This window comes from Urtica dioica, chromosome 8 (assembly GCF_054948205.1).
Source record: "Urtica dioica subsp. dioica isolate 48M chromosome 8, U.dioica_male_clone48M_v1_H2, whole genome shotgun sequence".
Classification (NCBI taxonomy): domain Eukaryota; kingdom Viridiplantae; phylum Streptophyta; class Magnoliopsida; order Rosales; family Urticaceae; genus Urtica; species Urtica dioica.
Window position 1 is genome coordinate 28,608,722 of NC_142763.1, and position 17,599 is coordinate 28,626,320.

At 40.4% G+C, this 17,599-nt stretch overlaps 1 protein-coding gene across 6 annotated transcripts; it reads left to right on the forward strand.

Moving 5' to 3' along the window:
- The first annotated feature begins 5,029 nt into the window (after window positions 1-5,029).
- LOC149388923 (dephospho-CoA kinase-like) lies at window positions 5,030-9,199 on the forward strand. 6 transcript variants are annotated; one of them, XM_089624637.1, is made up of 6 exons: window positions 5,030-5,179; window positions 5,884-6,030; window positions 6,183-6,291; window positions 7,362-7,548; window positions 7,697-7,842; window positions 8,565-9,199. In XM_089624637.1, the coding sequence occupies exons 4-6, from the start codon at window positions 7,441-7,443 to the stop codon at window positions 9,001-9,003; spliced, it is 693 nt and encodes a 230-aa protein (XP_089480763.1). In that variant the 5' UTR covers window positions 5,030-5,179; window positions 5,884-6,030; window positions 6,183-6,291; window positions 7,362-7,440; the 3' UTR covers window positions 9,004-9,199. The 6 variants fall into 6 exon arrangements, with proteins under 6 accessions (XP_089480763.1, XP_089480762.1, XP_089480765.1 ...); XM_089624636.1 differs by having other exon boundaries at window positions 5,884-5,970; XM_089624639.1 differs by lacking the exon at window positions 5,884-6,030.
- Window positions 9,200-17,599: the final 8,400 nt, after the last annotated feature.

The window sequence follows — 17,599 nt, forward strand, 5'->3', positions numbered from 1 at the left end:
TTGAGGTGAATCTTACCGGCTGTGGCTTTTTTTTCAGGTTATATTGTAATTCGCTTTATTGTCATCAAATTATATTTGTAACTAGTCCAAGCTGTTTTCTTAGTGCTTGTCTAGTCAAACAGTTTACTTTTTACCTTTGCTAAAAAAAAAAAAAAAAAAGATAACCTTATCAGTCCAGCTTTGCGGACTTTTTTTTTTTTTTTTTTTTTTTTTTTTTTGGTTGTGATACCAACTTTGGATGATGCCTTCCTCGCTCTCACTCTTCGGATTTCGGACTACTATTGTCATCCCATGACCGACCACCATATTTAGTTCTATTTTTTTTATTACATTGTTTATTTTGCATATTATCTTTGTATTTCGTTTTGGATTGGAGATGAATTACTTGCCGTCGCGTTATAGGAGGATTGTTAGATTTTTTTGTCTATATAGATTGAACGAAACATGTGTTTGGACTTTAATATTTCTCTGTTTCTTCAACATGTTGAAAGTGTACACAAAGGATCACATGTACTTAGTGTTAAGTTTAGTGTTAAGTATCGAACTAAGGTTCTCCTTGTGCCTTGTATTTAAATTCTCTACATCTGTATATGTATATGAATAATTCTTTCACTATAATAAAATTAAATAATCCTCATTAAAAATTAAATAATCCTCATTAAAAATTAAATATGAAATCAATACACTCAAGCTGCTAGTTCATTATATAATGTAAAACGTTACTATTTTGCACATATTTTTATAAATTTTATGAATTTATTAATTTACGTACATTGTTTCAGAAATCAGTGGTAGCTGTAGGTGTCACTATTATTTCTGATCTAACCCTAAAAACTTTGCGGAAATTTTGGACACGCTTTGAAAGAGTCAGGATAATAAGAGCTCTCTTTTTTTTTTTTTTTTTTTTTTTTTTTCAATAGCTGAACTAGCTCGCACTTGTACCCAGTCTAATAACAAATTGAAAGAAATAACAACTATTTAATATCCTTATGGCTTGCATATGACAATAATAAAATGAATCTCTGTGGCTCTCCAATCGTAACTGGACACGATCCTGTTGAATTGAATTTGGAAGGTATAGGGTTTTATTTTAGGGCTCAGATCTAGGTGAATCTTAAATCATAGCAAAAGGTTAGGCATTCATGAATTAAACTCAAATTTACCAACCTGCCCTAAGTTCTAACCAACAACAAAAATGTGGAACCGGAATGTAAGAATCTTGATTGTTTCTCTGTATATTTTTTTGCTTGTTGTTTATTATTTTTCAACATAAATGATGTGTAGTCACGTATTTATTATAACATTAATAAATTTGTCAAAAACGTGTGCTGATAATTAATCCTCTTATATGATCATTAAGCGTTTGCTTATAAATCGGAATACTATCCCCACTACTACAAATATGAGATTCTACAACGGACTTTCTACAACGCTTAACATAAGCGTTGTAGAAACTAGGGATTCTACAACGCTTTACATAAGCGTTGTAGAATCTGGGTGATTCTACAACGCTTATGGATAAGCGTTGTAGAATCTGGGTGTTTCTACAACGCTTATGGATAAGCGTTGTAGAATCTGGGTGATTCTACAACGCTTTACAAAAGCGTTGTAGAAGAACTTAAATTTCAGATTTCCCACAACGTTACAACAACCCGTTGTAGAACCTTCGCCGCGGCACCATGTGATTTTCGCCGCGGCGAAAACTTTCTACAACGCAAGTTTAAAGCGTTGTAGAAGGATGGACCTCGCCGCGGCACGATTTAAACCTCGCCGCGGCGAGAAGGATACCGTGGCCTAGCAGTTTTCTATGAAACTTCCTCGCCGCGGCGATGTAGGACTCCCGCCGCGGCGAGATGATCCTACAACGGTTAGAAAATCCGTTGTAGGATCCTCTCGCCGCGGCGAAGACAAATTCTCGCCGCGGCGAGGTTTTTAGGTTTTCACTATATAAACCAGTTTTCAGTTTTTTTTTCTCATTTTCCTCAAAATACAAACGCGAGACAAACTATTTCGGCCGACTCTGTCTTCATTTTCTCTTCCAAAATCCCTCGCCACGTCCTCGCCGCCCCGATTTCTCGCCGTCGCCTTGTCCTCGCCGCCATTCTCGCTCGCCACATCCTCGCCGCCATTCTCGCTCGCCACGTCCTCGCCGCCCAACTCTCTCGCGCCTCTCTCTCTCTCACCGCCTCTCACTCTCTTTTTAAAGGTATGATTTTCTAAGTTTTTAAGGTGGTTATTGATTTAATTTCGTGTTGTTGAATATGGATTTCGTGTTTTTGAATATGGATTTCATGTTATTTCCCCGAGTTGCATGTTGTGGTTATTGATTTAACAAAATTAGGGTTATTGATTTAAGGTGGTTATTGATTTAACAAAATTAGGGTTTGTTATTTTATTATGAATGAATTTGAGTTAGAATTTGTGTTAGAATGAATTTGAGTTAGAATTTGTGTTAGAATGAATTTGAGACGTTAGAATTTGTGTTAGAATTTGTGTTAGAATGAATTAGAGTTAGAATTTGTGTTAGAATGAATTTGAGTTAGAATTTGTGTTAGAATGGAATTGTTTATGAATTTGATATTGTTATGTTTAAATGAAGTTGGAATTGATATAGAATTTGTGATTGTTGTGACATTGTTAGTATTTAAAATGGTTATGTTGATTGTAGATGTCGAGATTGAATTTTTTATGATTATGCTTTGTGAAGGTGAAAAATGGTTCGAACAAAAAATCCGGCGGGCGCCACGGCTCCGAGCACTTCCAAAGGTCCTAGTAAAAGTAAAAGTAAGCGAGCTCGTCAATCGTCTCCTGAAGCAGATTATAACACGAATATCTTCACCAGCAAGGCCGCGGAGGATCGTTACGACAAAATCTCGTCGCGCAGTGTGATCCCTGAGCGGGGATTCAATGTGAGCTCTAACACCGAGATAGGAGTGTCAATCCGCAACAATATTCTTGGTCATGAATGGGTGAAGTATTGTGCCGTTCCCGAGTTCGAGACGAACTTAAACTTCGTGTACGAATTCTACGCAAACTTACCGGATCACAATGGAGATGTTGTGACGGTCCGAGGTAAAAAGGTCGATGTGAGCATCGAAGCGATCAACGATTTGCTTGGGACCCCAGATGTGCCTTTCGAGAATGAAGGCGCTATCGGGAATGGTTGAGAACTTGCAGCCACGAGGAGATGGCGAGGTTGCTGTGCATTCCAGGAGAGGATTGGGTCCTTGAAAAAGGGAAAAGGGTACTCAAGCGTGACCAACTCACCAGGATTGCTAAAGCTTGGATTTACTTTGTTTGCGCTCGCCTCTATCCGATCAAGCACTTCACCACTCTTGACGAGGGCCGTATCCAGGTGTTGTTCTGCATCATAAAAGGTCATTCTATCAACGTCGGTCGATTCATCTACAATTGGATGAAGAGTCTAGACTATACTAATGAACGCCACGGTTTGCCATATCCGTCGATCATTACCGGCCTTTGTACAAATGCGGGGGTAGGACGCTCGAAAAGGGATACGATCAAGGGTCCTATGGGGCCTATTACGAATAACATCATCGATCGCTACAAGATTAGGGAGGAACCACAAGAGGAGGAAGCGGAGGATGAGGAGGAGGAAGGGGAAGAGGGACCACCAGTCAACGAGCCTCGATTGTTCTTACCAGCACCTCCGGTAGTCGACCCCGCCACCATCGACTACATAGCTCAATGCTCCAACTATCTCGTCGGCGGGTTCCAACACACGCAACAGTACATGCACCAACAAGCGGAGTATGGCGCCTCTCACATCAACCAACTGAACGATCTCTACTCTCGGTGGGACATCAACCAAGAGAACCAGGTGTTATTTCCTCCATATCCTCAATACTCCGATTATCCGTACCCACCACCACAGTGGCCACCGCATATGGCACCTCCTCAATATCCGGCGCACTCACCACCACCACCACCACCGAATGACGACTAAACCAACAACACCAACTTTAAATTTTAAATTCAAGACTCGTTTGGTTTGTTTACGCTTCATTTTAAATTTAAATTAAGACTCGCATGGTTTGTTTATGTTTAAGACTCGTGTTTTAGTTAATGTGTGTTTGAGACTTGATTAATATTTAAAAATTATGAAATCTGAATGTGTGATGGTTTTTTACTTGAATGATAATTTTTCTGTTGAAAACCAAGTTTAAAATGGGAAAGAAAGTAAAGATGTGTAGGGTGAGGTGATTCTATTCTAATCTCGCCGCGGCGACTTAGACATTTCGCCGCGGCGAATAACTCTCGCCGCGGCGTGTTTTCTACCTCGCCACGGCGAGACATTCTACAACGCTTTCCCAAGCGTTGTAGAAAGTCTTCGCCGCAGCGAAACTTACACGTCGCCGCGGCGAGAAACTTACCGAGAGCATGCGTTTTTTAAAACAGAATCTCGCCGCGGCGGCGTAGTCTTCTCGCTGCGGCGAAAACGTGTCGCCGCGGCGTAAATAAGCTATAGCCGCGGCGAGAAACTTACCGAGAGCCTTCATATTTGGGAACATATCCTCGCCGCGGCGAGTTGATATTCCCGCCGCGGCGTAATGACCTCGCCGCGGCATGGAATATACGTTGCCGCGGCGAGGTTTCTACAACGTTTTATTTAAGCGTTGTAGAAGTGTCCTCGCCGCGGCAGGATTTGTATTTCGCCGCGGCGAGAGTTTGATATTTTTATACCGAGAGTCTGTGTTTTTTAAGAACTTGTCTCGCCGCGGCGTGGTGATATTCCCGCCGCGGCGTAATGACCTCGCCGCGGCATGGAATATACGTTGCCGCGGCGAGGTTTCTACAACGCTTTTTTAAGCGTTGTATAAGGGTCCTCGCCGCGGCAGGATTTGTATCTCGCCGCGGCGAGTGTTTGATATTTTTATACCGAGAGTCTGTGTTTTTTAAGAACTTGTCTCGCCGCGGCGTGGTGATATTCCAGCCGCGGCGTAATGACCTCGCCACGGCATGGAATATACGTTGCCGCGGCGAGGTTTCTACAACGCTTGTTAAAGCGTTGTAGAAGGTCCCTCGCCGCGGCAGGATTTGTATTTCGCCGCGGCGAGATTATCCTGCCACCGCGAGAGATGTACTCAGCCGCGGCGATGTTGGAGATGTATTCATTGGAAAGGAAGTAGAGGTCTCGAGCTCTCATATTCACATCAAGGTAAGGAAAACCTCGAATCTATTCCTTGAAATCCGAATTGGGCTGTAGAATTGGGGGTTTTGGATTTCTTCAAGAGTTTGCATGGATAGTTTGAAATTCGGGCTTGATTCTTCATTATTGATTGTTGATTGATTGATATGGGGCTTTTCTTGTTGGTCAGGGTTTCAGTGATTTGGGTTTGAATTCGTGATCAGAATTGATTAATGATTCTGAATTGTTAAGTGGATGTAGAATTCTAAAATAATTTGTTCTTGAATTTTGTGTTCGGTTGTGTGTGTGCGCGCGTGAGTGTTTTGTGTTGGATATGTGTTGCTGTGTCAGACTTGAGAAATCGAATCTGACATTCACTGATGCTTGGTTCCGAGGGCTCGTTTCTAGAGTTCAGTTTTGGTTTCGGGACCCTTGTCCGGAAACTGATTTCGAGTCGGGAATACGTTTTCATTCCTAGGTAAGGTTTTATTTATGAAATCTGTTTCTAAGGACAGAAACTCCCAAAGTCCTTTGGGCTTAAGCCCGAATCCCGTAGGCTTTAATTATTACGTCAGTACCGTGGGAGGGTACTATGATACCACTACACCAGATGCGCTTCCATGTCTTTTGTTCTTTCTCTTTTTGAATGTGTGTAGCTTCTTTTTGAGAGAGTAACAGTGAAAAGTAAAATTAACAATCCAGTGTGTAATTCATTTACTAACTCCCTGAGATAGGAGACGAAGTATCGGCTCGGAGATTGATCGATTGAGTGATGATTTCAAGCTCCGGTCCACGGCTCTTTGGCGAGCTAATCGGACAAGGTTTTTGAACGCCACAAAGTCGTCGTATCAGATTTTCACTTAACGTATTGCTTGTTATAGGTGTTCTAATCCTTTCATTTCATTGTACATTCTATGGGCTAATTTCATGGAGTTACACCAAGTTTGCGCATTTTGTTTTACCTTGTGCCAACCAAGTGTTTGAGACAATGTTTCAATGAAAATTAATAATACAAAGTTTGTTTGGTTCACAGTTCCACCACTGCCAAGACCCACCTCGATCTCCGTCGCTTGCTCATCACTCAGATCTCCAATCCCACCGCCATCTTCTTCGTCTTCTTCTTCAAAGGCTCTGCCTTTAAGGTTTTTCTTTTCCCCCTTTTTTCCTCTTCGATTTGGTGTTACTATTAGAGTGTTCTGTCTTAGCTTTAATGATAAAATAGTTGTGAATCTATTTAAATTTGATGAAATTGCTAGACTATTGGTGTCAAATGTAAAATAGACTCTACTGAGAAACTGTAGATAGAAATGAAATGACGTAGTTTTATCAGTACTTTCTATGGGTAGGTACTTGGTCTAAGAATTATTATACCAAGTTCAACCTTTTCTTCTTGATATGAACGCTTGAGGGATATGTGAAGAAAGTGACAAATATGTTCGAGTTGGACTTCTGGCATTTGTAAAGTTTCGAATTAGCTGAACATATCCGCAAATCTCATTCTATTTGGAAAATTAGATTGTTCAAATATGTCTTATAATTGCTATGAACAAGCCAGTTATGCTCGCTGTTTTTTGTTGATTATGCTGTATGATGAAGAGTTTTTCTGTTGTTTATGGGGTTTCAGTGTGTGTGTGTGTGTGTGTGTTGTTTATTTGTTTGTTTGTGTTTGTGTGTGTGTGTGGGTTCTCAGAGTTTAGTTTATTTTTTACTTCATTATTGTGCTCGATTTTTCTAAAAATTTATTTTTACTTTACACTACATTTGGAATTCAGATCCTACTTCAATAAAATGAAAATTTGTGAGGAGAGGTAAAATTTGAAGTAGAATGAAAATGTTTATGGAAAAATCAAGCGAAAAATCAATTTATTTTATTGTGTTTAGTAGTTGTAGAAAATTGAAGAACAAAAATGTTGATTCTTTATTATTTGTTCATTCTTGTTTGGATGTGTTTAGAAGATTTGAAGACAACAAAACTTAGGAAAAAAAAAAATTAAAATTATGTATATCTACAGAATATATGAAAAATGGCAACGCATGTGATTCTTCTCATCGTCTTAATGAAAGATTAAATAGTGTTTTGTGGGATTTTAGTGTGTGTGTGTGTGTGTGTGCGCGCGCGCGCGTGCGTGTGTGTGTTTGTGCGTTTGTGTGTGTTTCTTTGTTTGTTTGCATAAAGTTCCGATCTGTTTAATTTTCTATAGAATTTTCTTAGGAAGGAAAATCTAAGTGGAGGGAAGAAACAGAGGCGTGATCTTCAAACTTTCGGAGGAAAGAAATCAAGCAAAATAAATATGAGAATTGTGGGATTGACCGGCGGAATCTCATCCGGGAAGAGCACCGTTTCCAATCTCTTCAAGCCACACGGGATCCCCGTTGTTGATGCTGACATCATTGCTCGAGTATGTAAATCTTAACCAAGCAAGCAGATTATTGATCTCGGTTCACTAGGAAATTCATCTAGCCTTTAAGATATTTCTTAGATTAATCCAAATTGAGTGTTTGGAGTTGGAACTGAAGCGCTCCTTGATTGGTTCTCGATCATTTTAGGATGTGCTAAAGAAGGGAACAGGTGGATGGAAAAAGGTAGTTGCGGCATTCGGAGATGAAATTCTTCAAGCCGATGGAGAAGTGGATAGGCCTAGGCTCGGTCAAATCGTCTTCTCTGATCCAGGAAAGCGTCAACTTCTTAACCGGTACCCATATTCTGAACTTATTTCAACAATTGCTTTTTTTTACATGTAAAATATTGATTTTCTGAAATCCTTGGATTTTGTTACGGCTTACGGGCGTACAAAGTAAATGAAAAACCAATGTGAACTGATCAACCGAACTCGACCTTAGATCTGGTGCCATATCAACAATAGATAACTTGGTCCGGTTTTCGGTTTCATAATTTCTAATCCGGTCAAAACCACTCCGTACCGTTTATGTTAAACAAGTACTTACCCGGTTTGAATCCTAATCTCGCAAACTATGAATTATAGTTCAAATAAATAGGTTAAAAGCAAAATTACACTCATACCATGCACAATTCGAATCAAGGTTCTCGTGTGCAGGCACGAAGCCAAGTGGTGGCCAGGGTAGCCCCCCCTCAAAAATTTTTTTTTGCACTTTTTACCCAGTTTTTCATTTATTTTTACATTTTTTTACCCTCAAAATTTACAAATCAGCCCCCCCTGAACTTTTTGTTGCAAATTAGCCCCCCCTAATTTATATTCCTGGCTTCGTCCCTGCTCGTGTGAGAATATTTCACTTCGATTAATATAATTTGGTTTACCAATTTTCGGTTATAGTTGGGTTTGCTTCCTTCCTCGGAATTTATAAAAACGTTAAGATGCCACTCAATTTATAAAATAAAAAATATATACATGTATCGGTGTCTGATTTTTTTAGTTGGTGGTTGTGAATATTTCAGGCTACTAGCTCCATATATATCTGCGGGGATCGTTTGGGAGATGTTTAAATTATGGATAAAAGGGTCGAAAGTGATAGTCCTGGATATCCCTCTATTGTTTGAGGCAAAGATGGACAAATGGGCGAAGCCCATCATCGTGGTGTGGGTCGATCCCGAGACGCAGCTCCGACGGCTCATGGCCAGAGACGGGTCGAGCCACGGAGACGCCCAGAACAGGATCGACGCTCAGATGCCGCTCGACTCGAAGAGGTCAAAGGCCGACATTGTGATCGACAACACCGGCTCCATCGAAGATTTGAACGATGAGTTTCGAAAGGTGGTCTTCGAGGTGACGCGGCCGTTGACTTGGACAGAGTTTTGGCTCTCGAGGCAAGGCGCTCTCTCGGCTCTCGTCTCCGTTGTCATCGGAGTTGTCGTTTTCAGACGATCCGCTCTGTAATTATTTTTATTTTTTTTTAATTAAAGAGTTTTACCACAAAAGTTTTCTTTGCTTTTTTGTCATTTTAGTTGAGAGACGGACCTTTTCAGACTTTTGTATTGATTGAAAAAAAAACAAATAAGTATACATGTGTTTGTTAGCTGGGAACAAGAAATTAAAAAAAAAAATTGAAAAAAAAGAATCATTGCTTTAATAATTGAGGTGAATCTTACCGGCTGTGGCTTTTTTTTCAGGTTATATTGTAATTCGCTTTATTGTCATCAAATTATATTTGTAACTAGTCCAAGCTGTTTTCTTAGTGCTTGTCTAGTCAAACAGTTTACTTTTTACCTTTGCTAAAAAAAAAAAAAAAAAAGATAACCTTATCAGTCCAGCTTTGCGGACTTTTTTTTTTTTTTTTTTTTTTTTTTTTTGGTTGTGATACCAACTTTGGATGATGCCTTCCTCGCTCTCACTCTTCGGATTTCGGACTACTATTGTCATCCCATGACCGACCACCATATTTAGTTCTATTTTTTTTATTACATTGTTTATTTTGCATATTATCTTTGTATTTCGTTTTGGATTGGAGATGAATTACTTGCCGTCGCGTTATAGGAGGATTGTTAGATTTTTTTGTCTATATAGATTGAACGAAACATGTGTTTGGACTTTAATATTTCTCTGTTTCTTCAACATGTTGAAAGTGTACACAAAGGATCACATGTACTTAGTGTTAAGTTTAGTGTTAAGTATCGAACTAAGGTTCTCCTTGTGCCTTGTATTTAAATTCTCTACATCTGTATATGTATATGAATAATTCTTTCACTATAATAAAATTAAATAATCCTCATTAAAAATTAAATAATCCTCATTAAAAATTAAATATGAAATCAATACACTCAAGCTGCTAGTTCATTATATAATGTAAAACGTTACTATTTTGCACATATTTTTATAAATTTTATGAATTTATTAATTTACGTACATTGTTTCAGAAATCAGTGGTAGCTGTAGGTGTCACTATTATTTCTGATCTAACCCTAAAAACTTTGCGGAAATTTTGGACACGCTTTGAAAGAGTCAGGATAATAAGAGCTCTCTTTTTTTTTTTTTTTTTTTTTTTTTTCAATAGCTGAACTAGCTCGCACTTGTACCCAGTCTAATAACAAATTGAAAGAAATAACAACTATTTAATATCCTTATGGCTTGCATATGACAATAATAAAATGAATCTCTGTGGCTCTCCAATCGTAACTGGACACGATCCTGTTGAATTGAATTTGGAAGGTATAGGGTTTTATTTTAGGGCTCAGATCTAGGTGAATCTTAAATCATAGCAAAAGGTTAGGCATTCATGAATTAAACTCAAATTTACCAACCTGCCCTAAGTTCTAACCAACAACAAAAATGTGGAACCGGAATGTAAGAATCTTGATTGTTTCTCTGTATATTTTTTTGCTTGTTGTTTATTATTTTTCAACATAAATGATGTGTAGTCACGTATTTATTATAACATTAATAAATTTGTCAAAAACGTGTGCTGATAATTAATCCTCTTATATGATCATTAAGCGTTTGCTTATAAATCGGAATACTATCCCCACTACTACAAATATGAGATTCTACAACGGACTTTCTACAACGCTTAACATAAGCGTTGTAGAAACTAGGGATTCTACAACGCTTTACATAAGCGTTGTAGAATCTGGGTGATTCTACAACGCTTATGGATAAGCGTTGTAGAATCTGGGTGTTTCTACAACGCTTATGGATAAGCGTTGTAGAATCTGGGTGATTCTACAACGCTTTACAAAAGCGTTGTAGAAGAACTTAAATTTCAGATTTCCCACAACGTTACAACAACCCGTTGTAGAACCTTCGCCGCGGCACCATGTGATTTTCGCCGCGGCGAAAACTTTCTACAACGCAAGTTTAAAGCGTTGTAGAAGGATGGACCTCGCCGCGGCACGATTTAAACCTCGCCGCGGCGAGAAGGATACCGTGGCCTAGCAGTTTTCTATGAAACTTCCTCGCCGCGGCGATGTAGGACTCCCGCCGCGGCGAGATGATCCTACAACGGTTAGAAAATCCGTTGTAGGATCCTCTCGCCGCGGCGAAGACAAATTCTCGCCGCGGCGAGGTTTTTAGGTTTTCACTATATAAACCAGTTTTCAGTTTTTTTTTCTCATTTTCCTCAAAATACAAACGCGAGACAAACTATTTCGGCCGACTCTGTCTTCATTTTCTCTTCCAAAATCCCTCGCCACGTCCTCGCCGCCCCGATTTCTCGCCGTCGCCTTGTCCTCGCCGCCATTCTCGCTCGCCACATCCTCGCCGCCATTCTCGCTCGCCACGTCCTCGCCGCCCAACTCTCTCGCGCCTCTCTCTCTCTCACCGCCTCTCACTCTCTTTTTAAAGGTATGATTTTCTAAGTTTTTAAGGTGGTTATTGATTTAATTTCGTGTTGTTGAATATGGATTTCGTGTTTTTGAATATGGATTTCATGTTATTTCCCCGAGTTGCATGTTGTGGTTATTGATTTAACAAAATTAGGGTTATTGATTTAAGGTGGTTATTGATTTAACAAAATTAGGGTTTGTTATTTTATTATGAATGAATTTGAGTTAGAATTTGTGTTAGAATGAATTTGAGTTAGAATTTGTGTTAGAATGAATTTGAGACGTTAGAATTTGTGTTAGAATTTGTGTTAGAATGAATTAGAGTTAGAATTTGTGTTAGAATGAATTTGAGTTAGAATTTGTGTTAGAATGGAATTGTTTATGAATTTGATATTGTTATGTTTAAATGAAGTTGGAATTGATATAGAATTTGTGATTGTTGTGACATTGTTAGTATTTAAAATGGTTATGTTGATTGTAGATGTCGAGATTGAATTTTTTATGATTATGCTTTGTGAAGGTGAAAAATGGTTCGAACAAAAAATCCGGCGGGCGCCACGGCTCCGAGCACTTCCAAAGGTCCTAGTAAAAGTAAAAGTAAGCGAGCTCGTCAATCGTCTCCTGAAGCAGATTATAACACGAATATCTTCACCAGCAAGGCCGCGGAGGATCGTTACGACAAAATCTCGTCGCGCAGTGTGATCCCTGAGCGGGGATTCAATGTGAGCTCTAACACCGAGATAGGAGTGTCAATCCGCAACAGTATTCTTGGTCATGAATGGGTGAAGTATTGTGCCGTTCCCGAGTTCGAGACGAACTTAAACTTCGTGTACGAATTCTACGCAAACTTACCGGATCACAATGGAGATGTTGTGACGGTCCGAGGTAAAAAGGTCGATGTGAGCATCGAAGCGATCAACGATTTGCTTGGGACCCCAGATGTGCCTTTCGAGAATGAAGGCGCTATCGGGAATGGTTGAGAACTTGCAGCCACGAGGAGATGGCGAGGTTGCTGTGCATTCCAGGAGAGGATTGGGTCCTTGAAAAAGGGAAAAGGGTACTCAAGCGTGACCAACTCACCAGGATTGCTAAAGCTTGGATTTACTTTGTTTGCGCTCGCCTCTATCCGATCAAGCACTTCACCACTCTTGACGAGGGCCGTATCCAGGTGTTGTTCTGCATCATAAAAGGTCATTCTATCAACGTCGGTCGATTCATCTACAATTGGATGAAGAGTCTAGACTATACTAATGAACGCCACGGTTTGCCATATCCGTCGATCATTACCGGCCTTTGTACAAATGCGGGGGTAGGACGCTCGAAAAGGGATACGATCAAGGGTCCTATGGGGCCTATTACGAATAACATCATCGATCGCTACAAGATTAGGGAGGAACCACAAGAGGAGGAAGCGGAGGATGAGGAGGAGGAAGGGGAAGAGGGACCACCAGTCAACGAGCCTCGATTGTTCTTACCAGCACCTCCGGTAGTCGACCCCGCCACCATCGACTACATAGCTCAATGCTCCAACTATCTCGTCGGCGGGTTCCAACACACGCAACAGTACATGCACCAACAAGCGGAGTATGGCGCCTCTCACATCAACCAACTGAACGATCTCTACTCTCGGTGGGACATCAACCAAGAGAACCAGGTGTTATTTCCTCCATATCCTCAATACTCCGATTATCCGTACCCACCACCACAGTGGCCACCGCATATGGCACCTCCTCAATATCCGGCGCACTCACCACCACCACCACCACCGAATGACGACTAAACCAACAACACCAACTTTAAATTTTAAATTCAAGACTCGTTTGGTTTGTTTACGCTTCATTTTAAATTTAAATTAAGACTCGCATGGTTTGTTTATGTTTAAGACTCGTGTTTTAGTTAATGTGTGTTTGAGACTTGATTAATATTTAAAAATTATGAAATCTGAATGTGTGATGGTTTTTTACTTGAATGATAATTTTTCTGTTGAAAACCAAGTTTAAAATGGGAAAGAAAGTAAAGATGTGTAGGGTGAGGTGATTCTATTCTAATCTCGCCGCGGCGACTTAGACATTTCGCCGCGGCGAATAACTCTCGCCGCGGCGTGTTTTCTACCTCGCCACGGCGAGACATTCTACAACGCTTTCCCAAGCGTTGTAGAAAGTCTTCGCCGCAGCGAAACTTACACGTCGCCGCGGCGAGAAACTTACCGAGAGCATGCGTTTTTTAAAACAGAATCTCGCCGCGGCGGCGTAGTCTTCTCGCTGCGGCGAAAACGTGTCGCCGCGGCGTAAATAAGCTATAGCCGCGGCGAGAAACTTACCGAGAGCCTTCATATTTGGGAACATATCCTCGCCGCGGCGAGTTGATATTCCCGCCGCGGCGTAATGACCTCGCCGCGGCATGGAATATACGTTGCCGCGGCGAGGTTTCTACAACGTTTTATTTAAGCGTTGTAGAAGTGTCCTCGCCGCGGCAGGATTTGTATTTCGCCGCGGCGAGAGTTTGATATTTTTATACCGAGAGTCTGTGTTTTTTAAGAACTTGTCTCGCCGCGGCGTGGTGATATTCCCGCCGCGGCGTAATGACCTCGCCGCGGCATGGAATATACGTTGCCGCGGCGAGGTTTCTACAACGCTTTTTTAAGCGTTGTATAAGGGTCCTCGCCGCGGCAGGATTTGTATCTCGCCGCGGCGAGTGTTTGATATTTTTATACCGAGAGTCTGTGTTTTTTAAGAACTTGTCTCGCCGCGGCGTGGTGATATTCTAGCCGCGGCGTAATGACCTCGCCGCGGCATGGAATATACGTTGCCGCGGCGAGGTTTCTACAACGCTTGTTAAAGCGTTGTAGAAGGTCCCTCGCCGCGGCAGGATTTGTATTTCGCCGCGGCGAGATTATCCTGCCACCGCGAGAGATGTACTCAGCCGCGGCGATGTTGGAGAAATGTAAATGACATTGTATAGAGAAATTTTGAATGAAAAATAACGTTGTCCACAGGAGAATAACATAAAATCCAAAATGAAAATACATTATCTAAATGTTCAATATCAAACAAAAATAGGATCTATATCCTTACGAAGTAGATGTGAAACATCGTCATCATTAAAATCATCCACCTCTTGATCAATTGGCGGTAATCCTGATGTGAACGGAGGAATGCTAGACATGTCTTCGTCGTCTTCTTCGTTACCGTTTCTCGCTTTCATATGAACCACTAACGATAACTCAGGATTTGCTGGATCTGAAACATAAAACACTTGACTTGCTTGCGAAGCCAAAATAAATGAATCATTCTCGTAGCCAATCCGTCTAAAGTCGACAATTGTAACTCCTTCATTATCAACTTTAACGTGATTATTGTCTGCCCATTTGCACTTGAATAATGCGACTCGCAACCCGCAATAATCAAGTTCCCAAATATCTTCAATGTATCCGTAATACTTCATAAAAGCATGTTTTGGATTCTTATCTTTTGCCGACGAAACATGTAAAGCTTCAGCAAACAATGTAACACCGCTATTTTGTACGGGATGCTTGTTGTCTCGTTCCCTTGTGTAAAATGTAAAACCATTAACAGACCAAGCAGTGTACCTTGTAACCATTGAGGACGGCCCGCCAGATAGTTTACTCAACGTAGATGAATGTCCTGCCTCTATAAATATGCGTTTTCCAAGCCAGTTCTGAAACAAACGGTTGTGCTCTTCTTGCAACCATTTTTCATTTCTACCCTTCTTTGGATTATTCACTCTCAACTCATTCAAATGAATATCCACAAATGGCTTGACCTCGGAAACGTTGTGTAGCACATGGAGACTTGCTTGCTCCCATTCTTTTCGGTTGACGATCGAATAACTACCTATATATAATGAAACAAATACTTAAAAATAATGTTCATATATAATTTAAATAAACAAATAAAGTGTTAAAAAAAAATACCTTTAGATAGAGCTTTTGAATCAAAATTGGTATTCTTGGGTAACCCAATTTCGTCTGTTTTAGCTAAATACTCAGAACAAAACTCAACCGACTCTTCTGCTATGTAATTTTCAACTATGCTCCCTTCCGGCCTATTGTAGTTCTTCACGTAGCTTTTCAACACTTTCATATAACGTTCGATTGGATACATCCACCGTAAAAACACGGGCCCTCCTAATTTCACTTCACGTACCAAGTGGACGGCTAAGTGGATCATTATGTCGAAAAACGAAGGTGGAAAGATCTTTTCGAGCAAGCACAGAGTTTTCACCAATTCTGACTGCATTAAATCCAATCGAGTTGGATCGATGACCTTCGAGCAAATCGAGTTAAAGAATACACATATCTTTGATATTGCAAACCTCACATCTTTTGGCACAATTCCTCGTAAAGCAAGAGGCAACATTTGTTGTAGCAGCACATGACAGTCGTGCGTCTTCATTCCAGTAAGTCTCAAATCTTTCAAAGACACGAACCTCTTATAGTTTGACGAATGACCTTCGGGGACTTTAATAGAAGCAAACCAGTTACACAATTTCTTTTTCTCCTTTCGATCTAGAGTGTACTTTGCCGGTGGTAATTTTGTTTTTTTCCCACCCCCCTCCTCGGGATGCAAAATGCTTCTTATATTCATCTCTTTGAGATCCAATCGAGATTGTATTCCGTCTTTCGATTTATTTGGATCATCAAGAAGTGTACCAATAAGCGATTCGCAAACATTTTTCTCGATGTGCATAACATCCAGACAATGCCAGACGTAGTGTGTCTTCCAATAAGGAAGGTCGTAGAAAATCGATTTCTTCTTCCAAGGATTCTCTTTGAACGATTCTTTAGTACTAGCACTCCGCTTTCTTTTCCCAAGCACTTCATTGACGTTTTTAACCATCTCATAGACATCTTCACCAGACAAAATTCTAGGAGGGGGTCGTTCTTCTGAATTTCCATCAAACGCTTGTTTCAATCTTCTATACGAGTGATCTCTTGGTAAGAATCTTCTATGACCCAGAAAAACAGTTTTCTTACCATGCTTCAAACGGATGGAAGATGTGTCTTTCATGCAAATCGGACAACCAATCGAGCATTTCACAGAGTATCCTGACAAGTTTCCATAGGCCGGAAAATCGTTAATAGTCCACATTAACATTGCCCTTAAGTTGAACGAATCTCCACGGTAAGCGTCTTTGACTTCCATCCCTTTCTCCCATAACATCTTCAAATCATCGACCAACGGTGCCAAATAGACATCAATATCATTTCCTGGTTGATTCGGTCCTGAAATCAAAAGCGTTAACATCAAGAACTTTCTCTTCATACATAGCTTTGGAGGGAGATTGTAGTTCACAAGTATAACCGGCCAAACACTGTATTTACTGCTCATCATGCTGAACGGGTTCATTCCATCAGAAGCTAGACCAAGGCGCAAATTTCGAGTATCAACACTGAAATCCTTATACTCTAAATCGAATGATTTCCACTGTGCAGCATCAGCAGGATGTCTCAACATACCATCATCGATACGCTTTTCGGAGTGCCAAACCATGTTCTTCGCGTGTTTGACACTATTAAACATTCGACGAAAGCGCGGCATTGGAGGAATGTACCATAACGACTGAAATATATTTAACGAAAATCAGTAATAAATAATGAATATGAGCTACATGTATTTCCTAATCAAGTGATGAAAATGTACGTACCTTAACTGGAACTCCTTTAACCCCGTTACATGGAATTTTACCCTTCTTCCACCGTGACTCTTTGCACGTCGGACATTCATCTAGATCTTCATACTCGTGTCTATATAAAACACAATCATTTGGGCACGCATGGAATTTCTCGTACTTCATGCCTAATGTACCCAAAGTCTTCCTTGCTTCATACATACTTAAAGGTACTTTATTGTCTTTCGGAAATGCTTCTTTCAGTGTTTCCAACAATAGAGTAAAACTAGTGTTAGTCCAACCCCCCGACGCCTTTAAATGAAATAATGTAACTAAAAATGACAACTTCGAATAGCTTGTACACCCTTCATATAATGGTGTCTCCGCATCATTCATCATGGACTCAAACAATTCCGGTCGCTCAACAAAATCGTCCTCCAAATCATTCATCATGCCGCACATATCATCAATATCATCTTCAACATCATCCTCATTTGCCGTAGAACGAAAAACCTCACCATGGTAGAACCATCTTTGATACGAGGTCATTATTCCATATGCAAACAAATGGGTCCGAACGACAT